Raw genomic sequence first — 11,835 nt, 5'->3', positions numbered from 1 at the left:
ATGCAGACAAATACAAAGCAGTGTGAGCTGGGGTCAGTGGCCATGCACATATAGTCCTTTCTGAGCTATATCGAGTCCCTGGGGAGGCAAGTCAGACAGCTATAAATGTTTCTGTTTACAAAGGAGGAAACTGGAATATGGAAGGTTGAGTGATTGGCCCAGGATAACACAGATGATTACCAAGAAAGAGAGGACTGGACCTAGATCCTCTGACCCTGAGTCCCAGGCCCATGCTATTGCACCAGTGGTCCTCATTCGAATAAAGTAGTGCACTTGTAAAAACGTGTAGATGCTAGAGCCCCACCCAGCTCAATAAGAATCTTGGAGGAGCCTAATGGGCAGCCATGGCTGAACTTGCCTCAACCATCATCACAGCAGTCCCCTGAGAAGGCATTCAGCAACCCCAAATTAGTAGCACCTGGTGTTCAGCTTGGGCCCTTGTGTGAAACAACACTCAAGATTGGCACAGAGAAAGTGCGAAGATTTTTCTCTAACTTTTCTGACAGCAAGAAAAAAAATCTATAAATACCCCGTCCTAAATTTTTTTAAAAATCTGGAATAAATGAAAGTTTGTTTATGGCTTTTTTACATCTATATATTTTTTTCAAGTTATAAAGCAATGTATGTCTATAGTGGAAACATGAAAAACACAGAAAAGCGTAAAAGAGAACACACAAATTACCTAAAATTCTAACCATTGGGGAGATATTTTCTGATAACATTTAGTACATTTTATTACAATGTTATTTTTGCTTCTGTGTATATGTATAATGTCCTTACATTTTTATAATATCTGATATTATTGTGTCATCAGTTACCGTTATATAACATTATCTCCACATCATTTCTCCATGTGATAAAATATGTTTTAAAATATGGATTATTTGGGAGTTTAAAGCTCTGCCATGTAGATTTATCATACTTCATGTCATTGGCCCCCTTTCATTAGATATTTACATTGTCTTCTTTTAAATGCAAACGCAGCAATATTGTAAAGAGTATTCTGGTATATACCTTTTGGACATTTCTTATTATTTCAACCAGAAGTTGAATTACTGATTCAAATAATAGAAATGTTAGGAAAGGAAGCTTTTGCTGTAAATTGTCAAATTGCTCTTCATGAAGATTGCACTAAGTTCTGTCTGGTGTACTAAGTAAAACTTACTAATGCTGTCCATTATAAATTATTTTCTAAATAGCTGGATAACAGAATTGACTAGTCAGCAAAGGCTAACTGCAAAAAAGAGAGAGGACTACTAACAACACTACCACCACCAAGACAAACATCTCAGTAGCTAGCATTCCTTCCCCACGGTTTTACCTCCTGTCATTGTCTAGTAGCTTCAGGTGGGTCTGGAGGGTAGCGGAGCTCTACTTTGCCCGGAACACTCAGAAGCCAAGGATTCTTGCATCATCTGCTGGTGCCATTTTCAACCGTAGAACAGAAAGTAAGGCTAGAGCTGAACACAGAAGGATTTTACTGACCAGAACAGAAAGTATCATGTTTGACTTCTAATACACATTCCATTTGCCAGAACTTAGTCACATTGCCCCAGCTACCCATGGGGGAGGCTGTGAAATGAGTTTAGATGCAAACCTAGGAGCAAAGAAAATAGGTTAGGTGAACACATAGCCGTATGTCTACCTTGAGGTCACTGTGTGGGGCCCTGTGCCCCTCTAAGCCCATCTCTGTTGGGGTTTACCTCTCCATTCCTCCCGTGAACAGTGCACTTTCCAGTCACCTTCCATGATTCCTCCTCAGCCCCTGCCTTGTCACAGTAATCAATCCCCTCCTACACACACATCTGCTCCTCTTGCTGGAATCTTCTTCCCCTGGCATGCAGCCCTTTTCTGTCTCTGAGTTTGAACAGAGAACAATGAATGATCAGTGGCTATGTACAGTGCTAGCACTTCCCTACAGGGTTTTCTAAGAGAGAGGGGCCAACCTTGTTCAGTAATCACCAGGTGAGAGAGATGGAGGTGTCAGCCTGGTAGAGAGTGCTAGGATGGTCCCCCTGCCTGCTAGGAAAGGGATGGGGGTATTTTCACACTTACAGAGGTGCCTAGAAAACCACTCAGAAGGATTGAGGTTGTCGTCTGTAGAAAGGAAGTGAGAACCTTACTTTTGCTGCCAGTTAGCTGAGCTGCAAACACTCTTAAGTCTGCTCCAGGCTGGTGTCAGAGCAGAGCCCAGGAGAGTCCTGGAAAAGCCTGACTTATGTCGAGTTTAGGGTACATGAAGGCTTGGCCCTGATTCTTACCCACGGTGTCTGAAGGCAAGCAAATGATGGGGCTGCCACAATTTTAGGGTAAGGAGAGAGGGTCCGGAGGGAGAGAGGTTTCCCTGGTACAATTTGGCAGAACACAGGTGTTTTTGCTCTTGTGGGCCAAATGGACATCCAGAAATGTGCAAAGCTAGCAACCAGAGGGCTGCATGCCAGGAAGAGGGGTCCCAGCAGCAGGAGTTGATGTGTGTGCTGGAGGGGATTCCTGCGAGAAGGGAGAAGCTGAGGAGGAATTATGGAAGATCAACTGGAAAGAAAATCTTTCACACGAGGAATGGACAGGTGAGGGCTAATAAAGTGGAATTGCAGCAAGCACAAATGTCCCAGCAACCCAGAAAAGGAGTGTGTCACTTACCACATCAATTCCTACGTAAAGATTTGTAGCAGGGCCATCCTTACAGAGGGTGGGGAGGTGAAGATGGCAATGTGGAGACCTCTGCAGAGCCTTTGGAAAATGGAAAACTCTACTGGCTTTTTAAAGAGACTTTATACTTCTTTTCCTCTCATCCATATTCCCCTACCTCTGACCATGGTTAGAGCTAGGAGGAGGTTGGGGGATGAGGATGTGGAACAAGAAGAATGAAAGATCTTACCCCATCCTTTCCCTATTGTGGGCCGCCACGCCATGGGTAAAGACCGAGTGGAGAAGAGGAACATCTGTTTTAACTGGATGAGAGACTGATGTTTGATTTGGATTAAACCCTTCAAGACTATTCCAATTCATGAAAGTGAGCAGAAAGCTTTAGGATCTACCTGAGACGTGGACAGAGAGAAGGGAAGAAAGATTCAGCAAAGAATTCCTAAGGACAGGAAAAGGAATAAAATGGATTCCTGAGCAAATCACATCACCAACACAGTGAATGAACCAGGTACCCTGGCATATGAGTTGACTCTATGAATTCAGAGAAAGGGAGCAGAAGGAGGAAGAAACCTCCCAGGCTAGAAGCTGCTGTAGTAGAGTGAGGTTTGCCCATCCATTCTTCTTGTTCCACCTCCTTAGCCCCAGCTTCTCCTAACTCTGAATAAAACTAACGGCAAACATTCTTCCTTTCTATGTTTCCTAAGAGTTATCAACAGAAACCACAGAAAAGTCAGTTATACAGTGATGCGGGGGACCAGAAATCTTTAGTAAAATCCCCATAAGCAGTCCAGGGTGTTTTGCCCATCCAAAGGCTAAAAATGGTCCCCCAGATAACAGCCGAGGCCAGCCCTGCCACAGTCAGACCCTGACCATTCTCCTTCCTGTCATCCTCTGGTTGTGTTCTCAAGAATGGTGATGCTTTCCTGGGAGCACTACTTTGTTATGTTGTCCTGGTCATGAGGCAGTATGATAGTTCTAATAAGTAACAGTTACGGAGTATTTGTTCTGGGCAGATGCATTCCACACATTTCCTCATTGTGTCAATTGAGAGGCTTTCAGCTATAAGGGATGGAAAGTCCAGACCAAACTGATATCAGATAGCCAAAAAATCAAACTAATACAGAGAATGTGGGTATCTTGTAACTGAAAACATCCAGAGCTATGAAGGCTCATGAAGTCATCATCAAGGTAAAGAGGTAAAGTGCATCTAAGGCCGGGCTTCTTTTCTCTGCAATTTCTCAGATCTGTGCCTGTAAGTGTATCCATTTTACATGAGCAAATATGGCTGCACAGCTCCAAGTCTCCCGGTGGTATAATACAACTTCCAGTGGGAAGGAAAGTATCTCTTCTGTTTGCTTTCTGCTAAAAGAGCAGTTCTCTCCCAGAACTGCTGAGAAAAGTGCTCGTATCACTGGCTTGAACTGAGCCACTTGCCAACTCCTAACAGAAGCTTTGAAGCCAGGAGAATGGCCTGTGCTAGGAACCTGGTCATGGATCCTGAAGCAGTCATGTGCTGGGGGATTCCCATGAACCTGTTTGGTCAAGAGCAATCAGGGCCCATCCTAGAAACGTAATTGGTGTTGCTTCCTCCCACCCAAACTTTATAGGCAAGGTTTATACAGGATGTACAGGAATTGATTGCAATATTCCATTCTTGGGATACATTATGATAATCTAGCATCAATGTCATGATATAGTTAAGGAAACTAAAGCTCTGAGAGGTGAGATGATTCTCTCAACATCACCCAAGATACAACTCCACCCCAAGTCTACTGAATCGAGGGCCCATGCTCTTTCCACTACACATGGGCACCTGCCCACCCAACCAACATTATGGAGCATGCTCCTCCTGGTAGATTTCTGGTGTGTTCGATAATGTAGTAAGGTTTAAGTTCTCTAAGAATTGGTCAGAGAACATTTCCTCTTCTGCCAGGATCCATGACACGAGATTTTCTAAGCATGAAAGGAAATTTCTACATTAGGAGAGGAAAACTTCTCGTTAATTGCCTGCGTATGGGAAGGGGGTGTTGGAGTCACAAAACTATCTCTAATGCTGGAAAATCAACCTATCCCCTCCTCCCAGCAGCTAAAAGTGAGGCAGCTCTACTTCATATAGACTAGGTAGAGAGAGAAGATGTACTCTGTGGTCACTGCTGTCACTGCTATCTGATGAAATAAAATAAAAACTCAGAACTCTAGAAGAAACCAGTATGTTAAAGGAGCACAGAGTGACTGATGTGATTGGCACATAGCTCCCTAAACCCTCCAGAAGCATCTGTAACCGACAAACAAGAAGTTTGTTAACCTAAGTAATTTGTACCCTGGGTCTGATGCAGTATCTGAGTACAAGTTAGGTGGGTATTTAAAGTCCAGGTGGCTTCTCAGCAAGAGGTTGGCTGTGGGTTTTCCTGAGTCTTCCTCTTCCACTTTCGAAGAGCTCTATCATGTGCATTATAGAACTATCATCAGAGCCAGTTGTAAATAAGAAGACTGGAGTGCCCATGCCTTTGTCCGCTGTGCTGTGCTAAGTGAGTGAGCAGGAAGACTCCTCTGGTGGAGGCTGACACAGGGGTTCTCTCACTCCTCAAACCTTCTTTCTGCTTTTCAGAAATGAACCGGCATCACTATGCCCTGTATGTGCACAACTGCCGCCTCGTCTTTCTCTTGCGGAAGGACTTCGACCAGGCTGACACCTTTCGCCCCGCGGAGTTCCACTGGAAGCTGGATCAGGTATGGTGCTCACCTCACACCTGCTGCTGCTACTCATGCCTCTGCAGGGGTGGCTGGTCCAATCCAATGGTGATGGCAGTGGGGAGGCACTGCAAGGTCCTGACCACTTGCTGAATTTTGGAAAAATCAGCTTAGGGAGACACACAGCATCTTAAAATCAGGAAGGAAACTGCCTCCTTACAGCCAGGTGAAGGTGGGGAGGGACAGGCTTCCCAGCCTCCGGGATGCTGCGGGTCACTGGGCCTGTCATGTGCGGTTTGTCCATTTGCTCCACATCGAGCTTGTGGAAGCCAGTTCTCCTGATCCCCAGGCCCAGTTATGATCTCTGTTAGCACATCTTTAAATCACAAATGCTCCATGTCTTCCCTTGGTGCTGTACTACCTCCTTTGGGTGACACAGGTTGAGGACAGGGATTTGAGGACTTTGAAGTAAGCAGTGACACAGAGCACCTTGGGCAGTGCATGCTCTTTTCTGAAGTGGAAAAATTTGTGACTCACTCCAGGGCCTCATGACTTTTGATCACAAGAGCCACTGCATCATACTTTCAATGACAAAGCAAGTGTCTGGTGTGACTCCAAAGCTTTGAAGTATGTTTCTGAGGACTGACTGTGAAGCATTAACGGTGGAAGTAGTACTCACTTTTCTGGTTGGCTGTGCCATCAGGAAGCATCTATGTAGCAAGATTAGAGTTGGCCTTTGCTTAAATTTGAAAGTGACCAGGGGCTAATTTTTAAAAAGGGTTTTAAATTATCAAGAGAAAGAATGCCAACAGTCAGAAAATAGGATTAAGGAATAGATGCTGCTTAATGAGGCAGAGGAAATGATGCCTTTTCTCTGATCCTTCCTCCCTGAGGCCCCAGGACCTCATTTTGTTTTATTCTGCCCCTTCCATATGCTGGGCTAAGCACTTCTGGGACCCCCAGTCTTCTTTACTTCGTCCAAAGCCTACTGTGTGTACTACACTACCTGCCTCACCTTGCTGAGGGCTGACTGATTCATAATCCTTTCCCTTCTCCCTCCTTGTTACTGTGTCTCCACCCCCACCCACTCTCTGTTCCATCCAAGTCTCCAGTCCTCCAGTGAGCTGATCTTAGAGTGTTACTGGGAAGTATTCCAGGAGGAACTCATTCACACTGAGATGGAAATGATTGCTGCCACCTTTCATCCTCATAGAAGTACACATGTATGTTCTCTAAAACAAAGATTCATTAACTCCGAGGAATCTCTCAATGGTGGAACTCCAGGCAATGTGACAAGATTAAGGATGCCAAGCTGACGGGAAAGTTGCTAGGGGAGCCCAGTGGCAACTGCCTAATCCAATCCCAGTAAATCCCATCCTGCTGTATGCTAATTCTAAAAATATGGCATCTTGATTAGTATATGCTCCTCTGAATTAGGAATTCTGAATCTGGCAGGAATTGTGAAATCCTGACATTGTTTATTTTATTTCTCAGCAACCTCTCAGCTATGTCCTAAAGTGCCATATGGCTTTTATGGGATGTTTTAAAATATATAATACAAATTGACGTGAATTAAAATAAATTCCATATTGTGAGGATTTTTAAAATAGGAACATTGCTATACTGGTTGAGATAATTATAGATATCCTGAGGCATTTTCTAAGATGGGATTGAGAAGCACTGATGCAGGCAAATGAAGTCATAGGCTTGGAAATTAAAAATAGGTGAGGAAGGAATTCTGGTTCTAAAGATAAAGACATAGTGAATCTAGCAGTTCTAACATCTGTTTCCAAAGTGGTAAATTTAAGGAGGAGCTGAGATTCACCAAACACCTTCCAAACTACCCTGATCTCATTGACTACCATTTGTCAATGCCTGCTCTGTGCAAGGCAGGCTGCACGTGGGAAATTATTCTCATCTCTGCTACAGCCCTTCCTGGTGGCTAATGTGTGGCTATAGACTGAAGTCCAGTAGCTTGCACAAGGTCACACAGCAAACCGTGGGTAGGACCTGCCCTTTCCATTATGCCCAGCTCCTGCTTTGGTGTGCCGCCTAATTTGAAGTTTTAAAAATTTGCATTTCTAAATTTACAAAAATTTTAGATATCAGAATTATCACTGAAATACAAAATGTTCATAGTCTTGATGAAATCCTCTAAAATGGTCACATCTTCATTTTGCTCAAGCTGTCCTATTCTTTGTCTACTCAGGCTGCCATAACAAAATACCACAGGCTGAGTGGCTTAAACAATAGGAAGTTATTTTCTCACAGTTAAAGATGTTAGGAAGTACAAGATCAAGGAGCCAATTTGGTTCCTGTTAAGAGATCTCTTCCTGGCTTGTAGAGGGCCTCCTCCTCACCATGGCCTCACATGGCAGAGAGGGAGCACTCTGGTGCGTTGTCTTCTTATGAGGAACCAGCTCTATTGAAATAGTGCTCCACCCTTTGACCTCATTTAACCTTAATTACCACCTAAAGGTCCTAGCTCCAAATATATTGGGGGTTAGGGTTTCAAAATAAGAATTTGGGAGAGACACAATTCAGTCCATAGCATTCCTCTACTAAAGAAATTAACATTTAAAAAGTTTAAAGACTGCCTGTTGATGATCAGGGCCCCAGCTCACCTGCACAGCTACCCTCCCTCTGAAGGGAACCACAGTGAGTAGGGTGCAGGAAACCTCAACAGTTCCCATGCTAGCAATCCAGTGGTATATATTGACCAACCCAGAGACCCCTCTTTCTCTTTACTCAGCTTCCTGTGTAGACAGAACCTTGCCAGAAGTTTCTTGGGTGTAAATCACTTGATGCCCAGAATGTGCACACCTAGTAAGGTCACCTCCCCCAGGAAGCCATCCTGGGTCCCCCCCATGGGTGGTTTGCCTCTATTCTCTGCTCCCCAGTCTCCAGGCAGAACTCCATCCCCATTCCTACTGTTCTGTAGTTACGCGTTTATCCTGCCTGTCTGCTCACTTTGCACTGAGCTCCTGGAGGACAGAGTAGTGTCTTACTCATCTCCAGCTCTTGTGTGCATGTTATAGGCATGAGCACATGGTTGGTGCCTAGTAAATGTTTGCATAACAGTGAATGGATGTCAAGATTAAAAGAAGGGAGAGATGAGGTGAGGCAGCGGAAGAGGGAGGGAGAGAGGAGGGAAGAAAAATCCAGATATCTTTGAAAACCTCCCAGTGATTAATTGATCTTTTGACTCATTTTATTGAGTATTTTAAAATTCTTAAATGTTGCCATTTTTAATTCCCTGGATTTCAAACATTGTTCATCTTTGATCTTGATATCTTATTTCAAGATCTTACTAGATTTACCACCAGTGGATTTGTAACTGTTACGGAACTTTCTAGCCTTGGCCAGAAAGGACTCAAGCCAGTCTAATGTATTGTCTATATTTTAACTTCTGGCCAACCTTGGAAATTTCAGCAGCATTTTATCTGTTCTAGTGCCTGATGGGGACTCGTTTATTTCTTTATTTAGCAGTTTACTCTGAGCACAAACTGTACTCTAGGCTCTGTGCAGGGTACCTACAGATTAGCTACAGATTAGTAGCTAAAATAAGAGTCTCTGTTCTCTAGAAGTTTCCACGATAATGGGTCAAACAAATACATCAACAGACAGTTTACAATCCCATGTGGTAGGCACTGTGGGCTGGGGCCAGATGAGGAGAGTCTATGGGAGCCCCTGCAGGGCACTTGGGGCTGAGAGCCTGGGAAGTCCTCTGTGGGAGGGAACATCTGAAAGGAATGTGGAGTTCTCCGTGGTGCAGGGCAGGGCAGCCTAATGGCAGAGCAGTGAGCAGGAGGGCTGGGGTCAGGGCGTGTGAGCTCTCAGTGTGGCGGGGCATAGGCACAGGCATGGGACAGAAGGAGAAAGCTTTGACAGGTATTGGGACCCCTTGTGGAGGAGCAGGTGGATATTAAATCCCAAGTGGCTTTTTATATCATATTATTGAGTTGACAATTTATCCCCAAAGGAATGGGCCATAATTGAAACATCTACTATTCAAGAGAAGACAGAATTTTAGAGATGGGCAAATATAAGGAATTATAGTATGACATTCATCAGATTTATCAAGTTTAAGCAAATATAACTCACGCCAGGCCATTGAATGCAGCCAGTGGCAGGGGCTATGTTGGAGGCCCCCAGGAACCCCAGTCCTGAACAGACATGTTTGAACAGCGGCTCTTCATGGCACTGAAACCAGGCATGGAGAATAGTTTTCACATAGCCCTTCAGGAGTGCTGCTGAGAGAGGCCGTTCCACAGAGGCACTGTGTGCTTTAGTCAGCCCAGCCCCTCTGCCCCACACTTCAGCAGGCTCTGGCCACGGTGGATGGACAGCCAAGTAAATCTACTACCAGATGGCTGCAGGAGATGCCTGTGACAATCCAGGGCATCCCACTAAAGCCATCATAATGATGAGGAGAATGTCATTTTAATGGGATTTTTACTTATGATCCACTAATGCAAATCCCTCGAGCCTGCAGTGAGTCACATGCAAACCCAGACAAAAGCAGAGGAAAGTGCCCAGCTGCCAGCACATACAGGAAAGGTTAACTAATTTGCAGCCCCTCCTGGCTTTAATATCATTTGGATATGGTTGACTCAGTGTCACAATCTAATAATCTTCCTTTTGGACCTGGTGTGGTGATTGGAGGGAAATCTGCTGATGTTTTACAGTCTGTTCCACTTATGGGAAGACACAGCTTGAGTGACAGCCTCAGTTGACCAGCAAGAGCACAGGTACCCCCAGCTCACATAAGGAAAAAAGTGCATCTCTGAAAAATTGCAACAAGCACAAGATGCAAACGTCAGATTCATTCAGTTGGCCATTGCCCTGTCTGTGCCAGAAATTGTAATAGGCATCAGGGATCAAGAGAAGAACAACACAACTCCACCCTGGGGAAACTCAGCCCTGCTCAGTTTATACCCAGTTTACATATCCTTGGGAGCATCTTTTGCAAGAATCCCAACTCTAATAATTGTGAGTGGGAAGAAGCATCAAGATGAGTGACAATACCTGGCTGGGTGAATGCAAGATTCAGTGGAAAGTAAAATAAAGTAATAAAGGTTTAGCCACCACACAGTTATAAACTATACAAGAATCTAGGCCTTGTGCTGCACTTCCAGTTGCTCAGAAGTTAGAAATCAGATTTCTGTGTAAAATCTCTCAACTTTAATATGTTCTTATTTACAAAAACAGATCATCTGGCCAAAAAAATATTCTGCAGTCCACCTTTACTCTCTGGTCTCTGGTTTGAGATTACTGATTTAAAAAGCTACTGTTTTGATACAAGAAAGCCACACAATAATACGTCTGAGAAGTCTGGATCCTCTTAAGAAGATGACCTTTGTGAATGCTTCCAATTCTCCCTGCCCCTGCCCTACCTCCTATAGAGAATGCTGAACTCCCTATATGCAGGGAGCTTCTCGGGTCGCCAGCAGCCCCTCACCATACCCAGAGGGTCCCTTCAACCCAGATCCATGGTTTGGTGGTGGTATTCCTCCTTCTGATATAAATGAACATAAGTCACAGCTCGAGTTCCCCAGAGCCAGAATTTGAGCACATTTGTCTTGGGCCAGAGCCTTTGCTTATCAAGTCCATTCTACTTGCATAGAATTCTAAAGCTCCTGGAAAGATCTAAAAATGAATACATCCGTTTTTCTTGGTGAGGAAAGTGTGTTAGAATGATGCAGTCAGTTTACTTGCATCTGCTCATTCAGCTTCATGGGGAGTCAAATAGGTTAGTTCAATCATTATTATAGCTAAATGCCAAGGAGTTAATTGGAGAATGGTCAGTGCAGTTCAGACCGGTCATCTGAATGAGCAAAATAATTGGGCATTGTCAGCACTCTAATTCCCCTGTTAAAGACTAGCTCTTGGCTTCATTGTGCATGTTTCTTGCAATGCAGGAGCCACTCTGTTCGGCATCCCTGCCTGTACCCTGCCCTCATTAAGACCAGGTGTCCTTTAGGAACCAATGTCCTAAACAGAGGGAGAAGGATGTCCAGAACCTCTTTTCTTCTCTCTCTTTCAGGCAGAATTCTGAATGACTTTTTCTATGACATCAACTTGCAGGGTTGTTCTGAGTGAATAATATATGTGTGTGTGTGTTTTGGGGGTAGGGGGACAGCCACAAATAGTGACTCACTTTGGATATGCAAAGTGGACCTAGTCTCTTTGTTTCCCTGTGACATATATGGCTTCCTGACAAGCCCCAGTCATATTCTAGTCCCTCTCCCTGACTGTTTCCATTTCAAAGAGAGTCTCAAGACATTTGGAAAGACGTGGCTTCTGTGGCTTCATGGTGTTGGCAGAGAAGGGTCCTCAGACCCACATGGGACATCCTGGGCTTCTCAGGTCAGAGTTGTGCAGTGGTTGGATTGTCCACTCTCTGGAAAGGTAGCTACTGGCATGTGTATCCCATTTGTTCTGCTTTCTTTTTGAGAGAGTGCCAGTGTGCTGGCACCAGCACTGCACCCACTGCCT

At 44.4% G+C, this 11,835-nt stretch overlaps 1 protein-coding gene across 1 annotated transcript in view; it reads left to right on the top strand.

Annotated features, from left to right (window-relative positions):
* The window catches only part of CLSTN2 (calsyntenin 2), a 639,619-nt gene that overhangs the window by 538,760 nt on the left and 89,024 nt on the right, over positions 1-11,835 (top strand). The window contains exon 8 of the mRNA XM_011958111.1: positions 5,255-5,376. Within this exon, the coding sequence (XP_011813501.1) occupies positions 5,255-5,376 (122 nt within the window). The remainder of the gene's footprint in view (positions 1-5,254; positions 5,377-11,835) is intronic.

Source organism: Colobus angolensis, unplaced genomic scaffold (assembly GCF_000951035.1).
Source record: "Colobus angolensis palliatus isolate OR3802 unplaced genomic scaffold, Cang.pa_1.0 Scaffold46, whole genome shotgun sequence".
Lineage (NCBI taxonomy): Eukaryota > Metazoa > Chordata > Mammalia > Primates > Cercopithecidae > Colobus > Colobus angolensis.
Note: the sequence above shows the minus strand (reverse complement) of the source record. Positions and strands in the feature narration are given on the sequence as shown.